The sequence below is a fragment of the Schistocerca nitens genome, chromosome 9 (genome assembly GCF_023898315.1).
Source record: "Schistocerca nitens isolate TAMUIC-IGC-003100 chromosome 9, iqSchNite1.1, whole genome shotgun sequence".
Taxonomy (NCBI): Eukaryota; Metazoa; Arthropoda; class Insecta; order Orthoptera; family Acrididae; genus Schistocerca; species Schistocerca nitens.
The window spans coordinates 63,183,670-63,202,132 of NC_064622.1; the positions used below are offsets into that span (position 1 = coordinate 63,183,670).

An 18,463-nucleotide genomic window follows, 5' to 3' on the forward strand; every position below is an offset into this window, starting at 1 on the left:
TGTGCAAGTCCCAAATGTTCTAATTTTAACAATGCATTCATTGTCAAGATGAATGTCACAGAAAATAGCATTTCTCGACAAACTCTTTGCCATAGCATCTCTCACTGCAGTTGTTTGAGCATATGTGTAAAGCTCTTGTGCAGACAAAATGGACTCCTTTCTATCCCCCATTAATCCAACTCAATAACGATGCCACATTGATGAAGAATAATCTATAAATAGTTACGTGAGGGTTTTGTAAAAGTTCTTCATTGTGGTGGATAAGCACATCCCTCGACAACACACGCTTCGGGTGCTGACTTGAGCTAGCCATAAAGATAAAATTTGGAAGTAGTCATTGCCACTGATAGCTGTCTCTCACTGCGCATCTTTATCAAATGAAAATTTCCAGCTTATTGTTTTACGCAATGTAACACCATACATAAGATTCTTCCAAATCATACTTTCCACCAGTCTCTCTCTTATTTACTCCTGACACAATGAATAACTGAGAATCTGAAATTTGCATCATTACTGTGTTGATTTCCGATGTTTGAAGACTCTACTAACACCCCCCCCCCCCCCTTTCCTCTGGTGTAACCACTCATTAGTGAAGGCTAAATATAATTTCAATAAATGAAGGTGATTGCACTGTTACCTCATGTAAAACTAAACATTAACAATATCCTAGCTCCATTTCAAACCAGGTGAGCACTACACTTGAAGTTTCTGTGATGGAAGAATATACTGATATTTGTTTTTAAGGTCATGCAGACACACCTCACCTTAATTTTTTGTGACCTTTGTTCTGGGGAAAAGGGTGGCTTAAATTCAGCCAATACACTAAATATCAGAAATATGTACAAAATGTGATCAAAGTCAGTTATTTTTCATAACCTGTTGACGGTGAACATATTAGACCTGCATGCTCATTAAATAAATCAAATTAAAACTGGTGCACTTCTTTGTTCGAGGCACCTGCTTACTTCTCACCCACACCTTTTCCTCTGCCACTCTTGCCCTACTGTTTGTAGTCTATAAATGGTGTCATTATCAGTGAGTCTTCATAGCTAACAAATAAAAGGTATTGAGCTAATGTATGTTGGCTACACCCAACTTGTAACTGCTCTTATTTAATTCTTTGGCAGCCACATATTCCAGTCAGTTTGTAAATCATGTTACAGGAAGCTGAAATTACCTGGGGTAACAATAGTTGAAGCATATAACAAACATACAGTAAGTCGAGCACTTTCTATTTTTCGGAGTTACAACTCCATTTTTAAGGACTGTATAGATATAATAGTGGTATTTCTGCTTCAGTTTTTCACTTAGCTTTGCAAAATGATACAGTTGTTAGATTAATGAGAAAACTATCTCAGTTGTACCTTTGAAACCCTTTGGACACTAATTGGAAAATATAGATATTGTGACTGAAGATGGAATATCTTATATTAATATATCCCTAATCTTGAAGAAATATATACTCTGCTGCTGTCTGCACAAGACAACTGGCAAGTCCTATAATGTCTCCTAGTTCTACCAAACAAGCACAACCTCAACAACAGTTAAGATGCGAATGGCGTCATAAAAATACTTAATAGAGTAAGTGTCTCGGAAATTAGGTTCCTTGCAAACCGACCAATCGTCTGCTGACAACAATGTACTAAGCAGATGTAGCCTCTACAGAATGGGTGGTGCTACTATTATTGCAGAATGAGTAAATTTCATTTAATTTGCGTGATATCATCTCTAGGAGAAAAGGGTGTGCTGTGGTTCTCATTCTTCAACACCCTTCAACTTAGTGTCGCTGTCTTCGAGATGTTAATCTATGTAATGTGTTAGCATGTTCAGAGCTCAGTAATTTCACAACTCAAGTGAGTGCAAGACTTATTCTCCTGAAACAATTATTTTGTTCTGAATGTGGGATGCTACTGTAGGATCACGTTCTTCCTCCAATCACTTAGTTACTTAAACTCCACTAGTTAACCTTCCTCTGTCCAAATTCGTTGTGAGACAAAAATTGGGCATCTACAAAAGCAAACTATATTTACATCAGGACAGTATCTGGTTGTGCGTGGTTTGAGAGGTAGTTGGTCAGACAATTAATATAATCTCATTTTTCTGGTTATGTGTGGATTCTGAGTGAAGATAAGGGACTGCATTAATTGATTGAAATGCAAGTTTGTTTTATATGGAGTTGATGAGCAGAGAGAAGTATTTGATATAGTTTGTAGGTTGTAGAGAGACTACAGCTGTACTGTCCTCTGTAGGTATCATACGAGGGAGATCCGGAAGCTGCGATAGTGACTTTCTCGAGTCATGCGGAAGCATATGCTGCGTATAGAAGCACTGAAGCCGTGCTCAACAATCGCTTCATCAAAGTTTTCTGGCACAACAGTGGAACAAATAATGAGGTAATATATGAATTATTTCTTTACTGTAGATCTTAGACACATCTAGAGAAAGCCAGTCTCTCTCTCTCTCTCTCTCTCTCTCTCTCTCTCTCACACACACACACACACACACACACACACACACACAAAATTGTTCATTGTTTGGTGCCTTGTGAAGTGTTCTATCAGCTGATCCCTTGTTTTAGATTAGTTGTGCCATAACTTTGTTTTCTGTTTCAGTCAAGTACCACCTCATTAGTTATTTGATTTAGCCATCTAATTTTCAGCATTTTTCTGCACCACCACATTTTGAAGGTGCCCAATCTGCTTACTGTCCACATTTCACTTCCATGTAAGGCTGTGCTCCAGACAAATAACCTCAGAAGACTTCTTCACATTTATATTAGATATTAATAAATTTCTCTTTTTTCATACTTTTCGTGCTATTACTTGTCTGTATTTTATACTCCTTTACTCCAGCCATCATCAGCTATTTTGCTGGCCAAATAGTAGCATTCATCAAATACCTTACTGTCGCTTTTATTAATATAATTCTCTCGGTATTGCCCAATTTAGTTTGACTACATATATTACCCTTGTTTTACTTTTGTTGCTGTTCATCTTAGAACCTCTTTTCAAAATACTGTCCATTCCAGTCAACTGCTGTTCCAAGTCCTTTGCTGTCCCTTACAGAATTACAATTTCATAGGCAAACCTCAAAGTTTTTATTTCTTCTCCCTGAACTTTTATACTCTTTCCAAATTCCTCCTTGGTTTCTTTTACTTCTTGCTCAGTGTACAGACTGAATAGCACTATCGAAAGGCTACAACTCTGTCTCACTCCCTTCGCAACTATGGCTTTCCTTTCATGCTCTTTGATTCTTATATCTTGATCTGATGTCTGTGTGAGTTGTAACTAGTCATTCGCTCCTTGTGTTTAATCCCAGTTACTTTCAGAATTTCAAAGAGTGTATACTAGTCAAAATTGTCAAAAGCTTTCTCTAAATCTACCATACCTATTAATATAGGTTTAAATAGGTATATCTTCGAAGAAAGGCTGCAAAGTCAGAATTGTCTCATGTGTTCCTGCATTTCTCCAGAACCCAGACTGTTCTTCCCAGAGGTCATCTTCTAGCAGTTTTTTTCATTCTCCCGGTAATGATTAGTATCAGTATTTTGCAAGCTTGAAATTAAACAGCCTGTTCAGTAGTATTCACAGCTGTCAGCATCTGCCTTATTTGGAATTGAAATTATTGAAATGTTCTTGAAGTGTGAGGGTATTTTGCCTGCCCCATATATGTTGCACACCAGTGGAATAGCTTTGTCATGGCTGACTCTCTCAAGGTCTCAGTAATACTGAGGAAATGTGGTCAACTACAGGGGCCTTACTTCTAATGAGGTCTTTCAGTGTTGCAGTATAAAATCTCTCATCTCATCTTCAACTACTTTGTCTTCCCTTTCTGTAATATGCCTTAAAGTTCAGTTCTTTTTTGTAGCCCCTCTACATATTCCTTTCAGCTATTGCTTCTCTGCTTCTTTTTTCAACAAGGGCCTTTGTAATTTTCCCATCAGTGGCATCTATCTTATCATTAGTTACATATGAATCTGCAGCCTTGCAGTTTTCCTCTAGCCACTCCTGTTAGCAATTTTTCATTTTCTGTAATCTCATTTTCTTATATTTGTGTACTCCCTTTTGCTCTCTTCGTTTTCTGCATTTTTATATTTTCTTCTTTTATGCAAGGCTTTCTACTAGGCCTTGTCATTTTAGCTATTTGGTTCTCTGCTGATTTCACTATTTCATCTCTCAAAGCGATCCTTTCGTCTTTTACTGTATTCTTTTCCCCTGTTTCAGTCCAATGTTGCTTAATGCTCACTCTGAAACACTCTGCAACCACTGGTTCTTTTCATTTTTGGTTAGAGTCCACATCTGCCCTGAAAATTTCTTACACTTTAAAATCTGTTTTCAAAATCTTAGGATTTCCATTATACAAGCAGTCGGGAACCTACACATGTCCCCAGGTCTCTTCCATTTATACAGCCTTATTACACAAATGTGAAACTGTTAGCATTGATTAGTGGTGATATCTGTGCAAAATTCTGTCATGTGACCACCTCTTTCATTCCTTTGCCCCAGTCCATGTTCTCTATTATTTTTCCCTCTCTTCCTGTTCGTGCTATAGCATTCTGTCTCCCATCACTATTACATTTTCACTTCCCTTGACTACTGGAATATTTCTTCTATCTCATCATACATTCTTTCAATCTCTTCAGCTGCAGAGCTAGTTGGCATAGAAACTTGTACTACTGTGGCGGGTATTGGCATCACGTCTATCTTTGCTACGATGTGTTCACTATGTTGTTCATTGTAGCATACCTTAATTCCTATGTAGTATTTAGTATTAGACCTACTCCTAAATTACCCCTATTTGATTTTATACCCCTGTATTCACCTGGCCCAAAGTTCCATTCTTCCTGCCACCACACTCCTTAATTCCCACTACATCCAACTTCAACTTCATAACCAGACCCTTAGAGAGAGAGAGAGAGAGAGAGAGAGAGAGAGAGAGAGAGAGAGAGATATTCTAAATCAAAAAAGTTAAAATGTCTGATGTATTTTAATGGTAAATAAGACGTTTTATTGTGTATTGTGGAAGAAGATGGCAAGGTATGATTGAAACTTAAACTAGTTATTGCAAATTAAATTTTGTATTTCAAAGCCAATGTGGATTTGATTAAAACTCCCATGGCATTACACATAATTCACTTTTATAGGGTACTGGGTTATGTGAAAATTCATTAGCTGTCCTGTCAGTATTGAAAAACCAGTATTTCATAGATAAAAAAGTTCTCCTTTGAAAGTATTTTATCAGCAACTATGCTTCTATATCTGGATCAACTAGTGTCTGTCCTGCTATTCTAAATATTTAGCATTCGTTTCCGAACACTGGAACTGGAAGGACATTGGATGTTGTACCAGTAATGAAGACCATGCTAAAAATTGAAAACATTGTATAACCACTTAATTTGCTTAACGATTGTTGTGTACTTAAAAGTTACAATGGAATACATTACTCCTTTATCTGTGTTACCACATGAAATGCTGTGTTAGTTGTAGTATAAATACAGTTGTAATGTGTGTGAATTATGATTTTTTACTGTACCAGCTCACTTGCTTTGTGTCTGGTTATCCATTCATTTCACACGTAACATTTTTTGCAATCTTAGAAAATACTAAGGTTACTTTTACAAGTTGAGAAAATACTAAGGCTATTTGAAAATGAATGTTGTGCTCAGGAACTTAACCACATACTAGAAGATAACGTGAAAGGTTAACTTTCAAAGTTCTCTGTGGAAATTTGATATTATTTCCATTTCTAAATTGACCCTAAGAGTGCTGATACAGTGGCAGTGATATCAATTAGAAAGAAAATATTTGGAGTCACCAAATTCATGAGAGCTCCTTTACCAACTATTATTCAGGTACTTTTTGCAATGAATTTGAAAATAACCGCACTGCAGTCAACACACGATATTGACTTGACAATAACAGAGACAGGGAAATGGCAGCTGTCATCCGTGTGAATCACTTGGGAATATCCTGAGGCCGTCTCGGCAGTGGTGTGGCTGTACCACAATATGAGCCTATACTGTGACTCGCAAGAAGTGGGCGAGTCATTTGTACTGAGACTGCTGCTGTGACAATACTGCGGTTTGGAAAAGGGCACCCCATAGTAAAGGTTTTGTTATTTTAGGAGAACTGAAGAGTTTTGTTATTATAGGAGAACCGAGTTAACATTTCACGTTACTTTTGTAGAAATGCAATATACTCGTTACAGTACTCGCAGGTATGTTTTTTAGTTGTTCACTTTCAGTGAGCATATACTTGTGCTGAAACAGTTTTGTCAGTCTTCTTAAATGCCCAAGTTGAATACTGTTGTTGACAGGCCAAACAGGAAAATGTGACACCACCACGACCATCGGTGAAAGATCGGCTGGGAGTGGCCGTTGTCCCCTCAGTAGCCCCATCACCCACCGCCGTCAAGGTGCTCGACACTTTACAGCTCGAGCAGGAACCTGTAGAGAAGGTACACCTTTACTAGGGACTTGATGGGAGCAGTCTTCCTTCTCAGTTTTGTATCTAGAATTTTTGTAAATAATGTTCCTGCATGCTGCATTTGTGTTAAATAACGTTTTATTATATTCAGTGGCAGTGAAGTGTGATAGAAATTTTGTTCATGTTGCTTGCAGTGGTCCCTAAAAATCTATATTCTTAGCCCTTTGTACCACAGTGAATCACTTTAGCCGATCTCTGGCATTTTAACACACTATTGGCAGGACATAATGGTGTAATCCTCTCATTTGTCAGTGTGAGATACATGTGAGCTGAAAAAGGCTGGCACAGTCCACTATGACCTTTGTTCCCTTTTTCAGATAATTCCTTCTCCCTCTCCATTCCCTTCCCTTAACCTTTCTTGTTATTACTTTGGTGCCGTGTAAGTGAATGGAATGCAAAATGTGACACTAGCCGGTTGACAACACTATAGTCTTGGAATCGGAATACCACCAAACTATTCTGTCCTATAATTACTACAACCGCAGAACTAAATACCACCTACTGATGTAGGTTTTTGCCCCCGCGAGTAGTGGCAAATTAAATCTTAATACCAACCTCATAATAGCGATCTGGATATTCTGCAATTGTGCTGAGCTGTCTGAAAGTCAGTGACCGTAATAAGTGCCGCATTAAAAAGTGTACCTCACAAGTTATAGCACTGTTTGAGAAATATTAAAATCTAGTATGAGATGGCAAAATCTGGCACACTGTTAGTCGTTTGTAACAGAGGTGGATTTAGTTCTGTGGCACTGTTAGATCTTGTCGGGTTTAGAGTCCTTTCTGTTTCATGCAATATAATGGATGAGGACCTTTTTTGTCATAAAGAGAAACTTTTGTATAAAACTGTTTGTCTTTGCATGATGTATAATTTTTCCAGGTGATAATGTCAGGAAACAACTTGACAAAAACAGTATACATACCTACGGCCTTGAAGAAAGCCAATGTGGGCACGACTGCACCAACTGTCGTTCAGGAGAACAGAGTTTCTGTGAGTCGGCAGAAGGCAAGCATCTGTTTGAACAAATGCATGCCATTTCTTGTGGACATAATTATTATTATTTGTGGCTTTTAGTTCTGCTCTTGTTCTATGGTAATGCACAGTAATTAGTGCCACCTGCTATTTTTTGAATAACTGTTTCAGTTGTCACCTGGCACAAAATTCTTTAATTTTTTGCTGCACTTGTTTGAGATCATATTTTGTAGACTTATAACTTGAAAACCTAGGGTCTAGCTGGAATAACAGTTACATTTACTCATTCCTGCGTATATCGTTCTGGAACAGCTAGCTGTAAAGTTTGTGGTGTTCTGAGAAGCTGAACAAGTAGTTATCTAACAATAACAGGAAGGTAATCAGAATCTGTGCAATTCATTGTGTTTAACATTTTGAGTCTCATGAGAACACATTACAGAATGCTATTCAGATTTAATCTTGTCCATTGCAAACAGCACAAGGAAACACTTTATTTGGACGAGTATTGCAAAGAATAAAGAACATGCTCAACTGTCCAGGTCAGATTTACATAGCCTGAGTGTATCATGTGTTACATTGCCATACAGCTCAAATGGTGAGTTTTCTGTTTCTTGGTTAATCAGTGTGGTTCCCACTCACTGCAAACATTCCACCACAATTGTGTGATCTCATTATTAAATGAACTCTGGTGGCAGACAGAATGATTGTGTGCCTTGTTCAGACCCTCAAAATGCCATTGTTTGGCTGAGTAGAATTGGTTGCAATTTGCATAAATAGAATTTCATTATTGTACCTCCATAGGGTGAATTCACTGACATAAAAGAATGTTTTTGAAAATGTAAATGCAGATTTGCTTGTAGATGAACTGCAAGGTCTTAAAAATTAAACTCTAGTGGAAATATTCCAGTTTCTACATTATTTGGTATGCGATACTGGAGACCCTTGTACAGTCTGTTAGTTTAAACACAGCTGAGATTTTACTACATTTCTATAGAGGTATTAAATTCGATTAATTTGTGCTTCAAAGGTTGGTATGTAAACATCATGTTATAGGATAATTATTTTTATAGTTGATGGTAAATTTTCATTTACTGGAGGGAAAATACATCCCAGCAATTAAGTTTAGGAACAGTTTTATTATACAGGAGTAATTAGTGATGGACAGTTAGCCTTCAATTCGCACGCACAGTTTTGTTGATGTTCCTGACATGAGCGTTGTTGGTAGATATCGAGGGTATGCTGAACGAGGGTCATTTTTAACTTACATCTAGCCATTTTTAAACTGTCTGAAAAATTCATAACACTGAGTACAGCTTAAGCACTTATTGCTGTAGACTTCCTGTATCATTTAGTGCGTCTCTGTAAAGATTTTCTTGAATTTCACGCAAAATTTAATGCAGATATGTTGCTCTTCTAACGCTGCCATCTCGAAATACACCACATTCTACTCAATACAATACTGAACAATAACTAACAGACATACTACAATAAAACTTCCAGCAGTTACACTTTAAAAACAGGCATATGGAGGGATGCCAACCACATTTCGCTCCAACACACCATTGGTGTGAAATTACAAATGGTCCCGAATTTTTTGAACAGACCTCATAAATGATGTACACTACACAGTATTATGAAAAGGATAGATTGCTACTCAAAATGTAGTTGAGATGTTGAGTCGCAGATAGGCACAACAAAAAGACTGTCAAACAAGTAAGATTTCATTCAAAAAGATCTTTATTGAAGGCCCTTTTGGTTGAAAGCTTACTTGTTTGACAGTCTTTTTGTTGTCCCTATCTGCGACTCGGCATCTCCACTGTATGGTGAGTAGCAGTCTACCCTTTTAATAATATTGTCATTATTCCATCCTGGATTCTCCATTGTATGGTGTACGCTACACAGTTATTACACTTAAATGTCTCTTTCCAAGTTTATTAACACTGTAAGTGATGCAATGACCATGTCAAGTTTCACGTCAGCACATCTTACATTGGCAGTGACCTCCATGCTTCTGTCTCCAGACCTAACCGTGAAAACACTGTCTCAGTGAACTGACGCAATCAATGAACGCAATAACAGCATGGAACTTAAGGAGTGACCGAAAGAATAGTTAAATAATATTGAAAATAAGGTGGTCTAAATGTATAGTTGAAGTGTCTGATCGGAAATAAATGGGGTGTACTATAGGTAGAGCTATGTAGAAAGTCATAAGTAAGGTCAGTAAATGTTTTAAAAAATCTGGAAGTAGTATGCACGCTTGTAAGTAAATACGTGTGATCGCACATTGACATGTGCAACTGTAAGAAACAAGCGCGGTGGTAAATGAACACCTGTGATCGTACAATCATATCATAAACAAACCTGTGTGAAGGCCAAATCTATAAACATTTCCATGTTACTGCCGTGAGTACTCATTGCACCATCCTTTACCAATGTACCTGTGGGCCATCTGGAAAAGCCCTTCCTGTCCAGTCAGCACTTAGAAGCCCTGTCTGGTTCAGATTCATTAATGAGATTTTCCTGACCTGGACTCACAGCAAGAACAGCCTTTGCTCTTTCCTCCATAACTTCAACCACTGCTCCCAAATCCATTTCACCTGGTCCTTCTCAATTCAGTGGGCCACCTTTCTGGATGTCGAACTCCATGAATACATCTGTCCGTATCATGTGCACCAACCACTTTGATAACTTCACTTTGATGGCTATCATCTGTTCTGTGTCAAAAGGTCTCTTCCTTGCAGGCTCTCCACCAGCAAATGCTGCATCTGCAGTGGAAAGCATAAGTTGTCAAAATATATCGATAACCATAGCATAGCCTTTACTGACAGACAATATCCTATCCAGCTCATCTATAAATAAGTCTCCCATGCCGTCTGCTCCTCTGACACCATTAAACATGTTAACCAACCACCAACCAGCACTTCTCTGATTACCTATTATCACCCTGGCCTTCAAAAGCTCAGCTGCATCTTTCACCAGGGCTTCAACTACCTCTCGTCATGCCCTGATGAGGGATATCCTAATCAAAATCCTATCCACACCACCCAGTGTAAGGTTGCGCCTCCCACCCGACCTACCGAATATCCTTGTCGATCCCTATCCTAGTCCTGGTCTCCAAGGACTATTCCCTTGTTGTCGACCCAGATGCAAGACCTGTTCCATACATTCACCCACTTCCTCCTACCATAGTCCAGTCGCATGCATTTCCTACCCAATAAAAGGCAGGGGCCACATGTTAAAGCATTCATGCTATACACTGAGGTGACAAAACTCATGGAATACCTCCTAATATCTTGTCTGGTCTCCTCCTGCCCAGCGTAGTGCAGCAAACCGACGTGACACGGACTCGACAATTTGTTGAAAGGCCCTTGCAGAAATATTGAACTATGCTACCTCTTTACCCATTCATAATTGTGAAAGTGTTGCCAGTGCAGGATTTTGTGCGTGAACTGACCTCTCGATTATGTGGTATTCTTGTTGGATGATCTGGGCGGCCAACTCATTTTCTCGAACTGTCCAGAATGTTCTTCAAAACAATCGCAAACAATTGTGGCCAGTGACAGGGTGCATTGTCATACATAAAAATTCCATCATTTTTTGGGACAAATGGTCTCCAAGTATTAGAACATAACCATTTCCAGTTAATGACCAATTCAGTTGGACCAGAGGACCCAGCCCATTCCATGTAAACACAGCCCACATCATTATAGAGGCACCACCAGCTTGCATGGTGCCTTGTTGACATCTTGAATCCATGGCTTCATGGGGCCTGTGCCACATTAATACCCTACCATCATCTCTTACCAACTGATATTGGGGCTCATCTAACCAGGTCACGGTTTTCCAGTTGTTTAGGTTCTGACCAATATGGCCATGAGCCCAGGAGTGTCACTGCAGGCAATTTCATGCTGTTAGCAAAGGCACTCACATCAGTAAATGAAATGAAATGATTGCATGGCATTGTTGGCCAGGAGGCCCCATTCGGGGAAGTTCGGCCGCCGAATGCAAGTCTTATTTCAGTCGACACCACATTGTGGGACTTGCATGCCGGTGATGAGGATGAAATGACAATGAGGACAGCACAACACCCAGTCCACGAGCAGAGAAAATCTCCTACCCGGCCGGGAATCGAACCCGGGCCCACTGCATGGGAGGCAAACACGTTATCAGTCAGCTAAGCAGGCGGAAACTCACATCAGTCATCTGCTGCCGTAGCTCCTTAACGCCAGATTTTGCAGCACTGTTCCAAGGATATGTTCGTCGTACATCCCACATTGATTGATTGTGGTTATTTCACACAGTGTTGCTTGTCTGTTAGCACTGGCAACACTTCACTCAGGATGCAACTCTCAGTAATGAAGTGAAGGCCGTTGGCCACTATGTTGTCCATGGTGAGAAGTAATGCCTGAAATGTGGTATTCTGAGAATAACTCTCGACACAGTGCATTGCGTAATATTGAGTATCCCTAATGATTTTCAAAATGCAATGTTCCGTGTGTGTAGCTCCAACTACCATTCTGCATTCAAAGTCTGTTAATTCCTTTCGTATGGCCATAATCACATCGGAAACCTTTTCACATGAATAACATGAATACAAATGACAGCTCCACCAATGCACTGCCCTTTTATACCTTGTGTAAGTGATACTACAGCACATCTGTATATGTGCATACCACTATCCCATAACTCGTCACATCAGTGTACATCAGCCTTGCTGCAATTACTGTGCGGTCTACATGGGCTTGACAAGTAACCAACTATCTACTCCTATGAAGGGCCACTGCCAAACTGACAAGCTGCAAATTTGACCACTCAGTTGTTGAACATGTTGCACATCATAACGCAAAATGACTGCAACAGCTGCTTTCATTGCATGAGCCATGTGGATGCTCCCTTCCAGCACAAGTTTCTCTGAACGAAACAGGTGGGAATTCCCTCTCCAGTATATGCTGTGCTCTTGCAGTCCTCACCTAAAGCTCCACTAACCTCTTCCCACTGCCTCACTGTACCTTTTTCCTTTTCTCTTCTGTCCCCACCATTCCTTCAGTAACCTGATTGTTTGCTGCCTTCTCCCACCATTTTTTCCTCCCTCTCCCCCCCCCCCACCCCTACCTCTCTCCTTCCTTCCCTCCCATCTCCCCATCTACATGTCATCCCCACCTTCCCCTCCTTTTGCCCCTTCCTCCCCCCCCCCCCTCTTTCTATTTCTCTTTTCAGTCTACCCTCTGTACTCCTTTCATCTTGTGCAGCCCTGGGGTCATATGTCCAAAGACCTACCCCTTTCCCACCACCCCCACCTTGCTTCCTTCCCTATCCCTTCTGCACTTACATCAACTAAGGCAACCGCTTTCTATAATGTCTTGACATGGCCGCAGGAGTGTGAGTGTGCGTGTGCATGTGCATGCGTGCGCTCAAAAGGTGGGGATGATAGGGATGACATGTAGAGGGGGAGGTGGGAGGGAAGGAAGGAGAGAGGTAGGGGGGAGGGAGGGAGGGAGGGAGGGGGAGGGAGAGAGAGAGAGAGAGAGAGAGAGAGAGAGAGAGAGAGAGAGAGAGAGAGAGACTACATGGGGCATGGGAGATACAGTGAGGCAGTGGGAAGAGGTTAGTGGAGCGAATCTAAAACATAAAGCTTTGGAAAAGTAAAATGTTTGTCAAAAAGTGTAGAATGAAGGCTTTCAAATGAACTAGATTAATCTTGATACAATCAGTTTGTAGCATCCGTGAATTTTGACATGCGTATGGTTTATAGGCATTGTAGATTATGAATGCTTCTTTAAATAAATTGTTCCTATATGGGCCATTTACACTATTGTTGTCAGCCGATCAAATTATATAGTGAATAATGAAATTTAATGAAAATATTGTATCGATAAGAATTTTGTCATTTCATGGTGTATTCATTATGTGTACTCATATGATGGAAAAAAGAAAAAAAAGTATTTAAGGAGTAGAATGGTAGTAAGTGGTGCAACTCCAGCTTGCTATGTCTCAATCTCGTGAACCTCTTGCCTGATATGTCACTTCTGTCCACAGTCCAATCATTTGCATTATTCCTATCTTTCCTTCTGTTGACTTGAGTTTTAAGATCAACTGCTTCTTCTCCCTATTTGTGGAGTGATAGGTACAACTACAAAGGCTAGCCACTCTCCATCAGAGTTTGTTGCTTCATAACAATCGACAAGAAAAACTCTAGGCTCTCTTCTCACTGTCAACTGTTTCTCACAGCTCTACAGCAGTTTCCATTCATATCCATTGTGATGGTGTATAGTTCAGCCACATTATTGAATTTTAGATGGACAACAAAAAATTTCAATTACAGGACTTTTTGTTGTTTAATTTAATCAAAAATGGCTGGTTTATGATTCTGGAATATAAATTATGAAAGAAATGTGTACAATTTAAAGACGTTGATGATGAGCTTATTGTTAAATTCCAAATATTTTTCCACAAAAGAAGGTGATTCCTGAACATGATTTAACTGCCACTACAGCGGAGACAGAGATAAGGTTAAGATGAGTTCACTACAAATGTGAAGAGAACAAACATTTTTACTGAAATGTAACAACACTATTTTTTTTTCTGTATAAATAGTACTTTCGCTTTTGTCACTATTTGACACTTAATTACTGTAAACACACATGTACTAACACTTCTACAATTGCCAGTGCACTAAAACTTAACTTCTAATTAACTATTCAGCAGCTTTTTAATCCTAAAATACCAAATTTAACTATGCTCACAAGTTTTAGCAATGTATTCAGCTTTAGTGTTGTGGGTGGCACTGCTAACTCATCTTCAAGGCCTAGAGTTCTAAAATTTATTGCCCCTACATAAAAATTAGTAGAAGCAGTTGGTTTTCCAAATTCCATGAGGTGCAGGTGCAGAAGTAACTGGGTGTGCCCAGTAGCCTGAAGCCATTATTTGAATTCCATCAATCCCAATATACTTTCATCCATTTGGAATACTGACGGCCCAGGAAGTCACGCATGGCATTACGGTCTCAGACAACTGTGATATGCGAGTTGCCAGGACCCAAGTAGCCTTGGCCGAGACCCGAGTTAACCTCGAAATCCATATTCTGCAAGACACCTTAAAATGTGTGCTGGATGGCACTTTTGTGTGCTAGTGTATTTGTAATCAAAATTTTCCTCTTCCAGTCACGATTGGTTCATGGGAAGAAAAATTGCTATTAAGCATCCGTGTGGGCTTGAATCTCTTGGATTTTATCTTCGTGGCCTTTTCGTGAGACGCAACATTGGAGGAAGCAGTATATTGGTTCCCTCTTCTAGGACTGTGTGCTCCCATAACTTCAATAGTCGACCACACCGTAACGTAGTATGCCTCTCTTGCAGCATCTGCTGTTGGAGTTTGCTGAGAATCTCTATGATACTTTCATGCTCACTAAATGCACCTCTAATGAAATGTGCTGCTGTTCTTTGGATCTTCTCTATTTCATATATCAATCCTATCTGGTACGGATCCTAGACTGATGAACAATATTAAAGTATTGGTCAAATGTGTGTTCTGTAAGCTACTTCCTATGTCAGTGTTATTCATTTCTTGAGGATTCTTCCTGTGAATCTGTCTGGCATCTGAGTTGCCCAGGACCAGCCTTTTTTTATCCTTGCTTCTAGATACTTCATGGAGATAACTACTTCCAGTGATTGTTCTACAATAGTATAATCGTACTGGCAATTTATTGTTTATATTGAGGGACAGTTTCTGCTTCCTGCACCAAGTGTTGATCCCATGCAGGAGTCTGCAGTTTACGACAACTTTTAGCATTTCAACTTCTCTGTGTTCAACAGCACCATTCATGAAAACCCTCATGAAACATCTGGTGTCATCTACTAGATCATTTATTCAGCGAGATTCAGGAGGAGTGTCACATAATTTGAGGTGATTCTACATGTGAAAATAAACTGAAAAAGTCCTATGCATGTGTGTCCAATTTTCAATCATTACAAAACTGGATTAGATTGAAGACCACTCACATCTATGAATTATTGTGAAGAAAAGTGTGAGTATTACTTACAGGTATGCTATGTAGGTGCTGTGGTGGACAGAATAATGGTGAGACGGATGACTTATCCATCCTGCAAGAGGCACTTGTCAGTGCGTTGGAAAGTGTATTGTCTGCATCATTTCAGCCATCTTTAATGCGGGTGACAGCATCAATGATGCGAGCGACAAGTTCTTCGTGTGTGACCACCTTTGTAACGCTCAAATTCCTCTTTAACCATCCCCATAAAGAGAAGTCTGATGGGGCTAGATTGAGTGATCTGACAGGCCAGTTAATGGGTCTGCCACAGTCAATCCACCGCTGAGGAAGTGTGTTGTTCAGCTACTGGGATGTGTGACTTGTTACAATCAATCAGAGATCCATCATGTTGCAGTTACATTTGCCGTCTTTGCTCTAATGTCACATCTAACAAAACTTGCAGTTAAGTCTTCTGTCAGAAAATGTGCATATGGTGTGGCTGTCATGCGGTTTGGCAGAAACACACCAAATCATCAGTCATACCGTGCCGTATGTTCACTGAGAAGGGAATCTTGTTTCCCTAGTGCCATGTGGATCCTCCATCGTCCATGTGTGAGAATTGTGGGTGTTCACGATACCATTGTGTGTAAACATAGCCTCGTCTGTAAATAAACTATGTTGCATGATGTCTCTGTGTACAACCAACCATTCACAAAATTGTCTGCTTCCTGAGTCACCTGGATACAGATGTTGCACAGGCTGCAGATGGAATAAGTACTTGCACAGGCTGTAGATGGAATGGGTACAAGCCCTCGGAATGTAACGTACGCCATACTCGTGTTTGTGGAATATCGAGTTGATGTCTAATGTGCCACTTGCTGGTGGCGGGACTTCGTTGTGCCATTATGGCTTCACATTCTCATGTTACATGTACACTGGGTAGTGTTCGAGATTCACATAATGTTTGGAAAACCCTGGGAAATACTCTGACAGGGGCTCATCAATCAGAGAAAGTATCTGGTATTTTGTCACAGCTGCACGGGCACTGCCATTACAGTACTCGTATACAAACATGTTTGCGTATTTTGAATGGGTGAACATATGCGGCATGTTGGTATTCACGAACACAATCGACTTGCTCCAGTAAACAAACAAAAACACAACACGTACTTGGTCTCCCACCTGCTCACTGATCCATCTTACGACTGCACACTTTGTGTGCTTGTAGCTGTTGCCTCAGTGCGACATCACAGTGCTGCCATCTGTTGAAGAGCCCTCTCATCTCTTGTATGGTGAATCAGTCATCTATCACTCCATTATTCTGTCCACCAAACTGCATGCACAGCATTTTGGTAAGATATATTCACACTTGTCGTCATATTCACTCCTGGATGTGTGCAATCCTCAAACCACTTCAGTTCCGTAATGATAAAAAATCAAACACGTGTTTACAAGACTTTTTCACATAAAGAATCACCTCACAAATTATGTGACATTCTTCCTGAACCACCCTGTATGTATTGTGAAAAATACTGCTACTATAACATTCCCTCAGAGCACACACAAAGTTACTTCTACATCTGAACACTTCTCTCCATTGTGAATGCTGTGTTATGTTTGATAGAAACTCTCCAGACCAGTCACACAATTGATCTGATATTCTGTACGCTCATATTTCATTCATTAGGTAGCAGTGTGGAGCTGTATTGAATGCCTTCTGTTTGTCAAGGAACACGTCATCTACCTGGGTACCTATATCTACTGCTGTATGGGTCTGGTGGATGAACAGAGCGGGCTGGATATCATATGATCGTTGTTCTTGGAACCCGTATTAGTTCCTACAGAGGAGATTTTAAGTCTTTTTAAATTTCATATCACACGAGCATAAAACTTGTCCCAAAATTCTACATGAGACTGATGTCAGATATATAGGATTATAGTTTTTTGTGTTTGATGACCTTTCTTGAAAATGGGAATGACTTGTCCTTTTTCTTCAGTTGTGAGTAAAGCATCACTCCTCCAGAGACCTACTGTACACTGCTGCTAGAAGAGAGGCAAGTTCCTTCACATATTCTACATAGAATTTAGGTCTGGTGACCTTTCTTCGGAGCAATTTCAGTTGCATTTTTGTCCCTTGGTTACTTATTTTGATATGTCATTTTGTCATTTGTATGACAATTTAGAGGAGGAACTGCAGTGTGATCTTCCTCTGTGAAGCAGTTTGAGAGGGGGGGGGGGGGCAAAATAGTTTTTCAGCCTTTTCTGTGTCATTCTCTGCTTCAGTGCCATTAGGGTTGCATAGTGTCTGAACAGTTGGCTTCAATCTGATTACTGATTTAATGTAAGACTGAAATTTATTTAGATTCTCTGTCAAGTCAGATAGATTTTTATTTTCAGATTTGTTGAACACTTCGTGCAGGCCATCCTTACACTAATTTTGGCTTTTGTTCGTTTTTGTTTATCTGTGAGGCTTTCAGTTCATTTAAATTTGCAGTGAACCTCTCCTTGCTTTTGTAACAGCTTTATAACAAGGTTGTTGAATCATGGCAGGTTTTTTCCATCCCTCACAACTTTGCTCACCACATGCCTGTCCGAAGCATATTGTACACTGCTCTTGAGCTTTGTCCATTGCTACTCAACATTGTCAGTGCAGGAGATTTCATGTTGACCTGTCAGGTAATCTGAAGTCTGTTTCTGGTCCCTCTTGCTAGACAGAGAGATCTTCCTACCCATCTTGTATTTCTATTTACAGCTGTATTTAGTGGTGCTGTAACAGCCTTATGACCACTGATTCCCTGTTCTGTGCTAACCGAGTAAAAAAGCTGTTCCATTTGTCACAAGCAGGTATAAGATTTTATGTTCATGAGTCGGTTCTTGTTTTAACTGCTCAAGGTAAATTTCATATAAGTCACTTAGAATAATTTCACAGCATTGCCTGTCCTGACTGCTTGTGTCTCCCAGTAATAGCTGGTAGCTTGAAATCTCCACCTAAAATTATAACATGGCAGGGAATTTTCCCCTTGA

The 18,463-nt window shown here is 39.8% G+C and overlaps 1 protein-coding gene across 4 annotated transcripts in view; it reads left to right on the forward strand.

Moving 5' to 3' along the window:
* LOC126202941 (zinc finger protein swm) overlaps positions 1 to 18,463 on the forward strand; it is a 250,253-nt gene that overhangs the window by 147,162 nt on the left and 84,628 nt on the right. The window contains exons 11-13 of one of the 4 annotated variants that reach the window (XM_049937040.1): positions 2,250 to 2,393; positions 6,316 to 6,456; positions 7,363 to 7,488. In XM_049937040.1, the coding sequence (XP_049792997.1) occupies positions 2,250 to 2,393; positions 6,316 to 6,456; positions 7,363 to 7,488 (411 nt within the window). The remainder of the gene's footprint in view (positions 1 to 2,249; positions 2,394 to 6,315; positions 6,457 to 7,362; positions 7,489 to 18,463) is intronic. The other 3 variants (XM_049937041.1, XM_049937042.1, XM_049937043.1) reach the window with 3 other exon arrangements.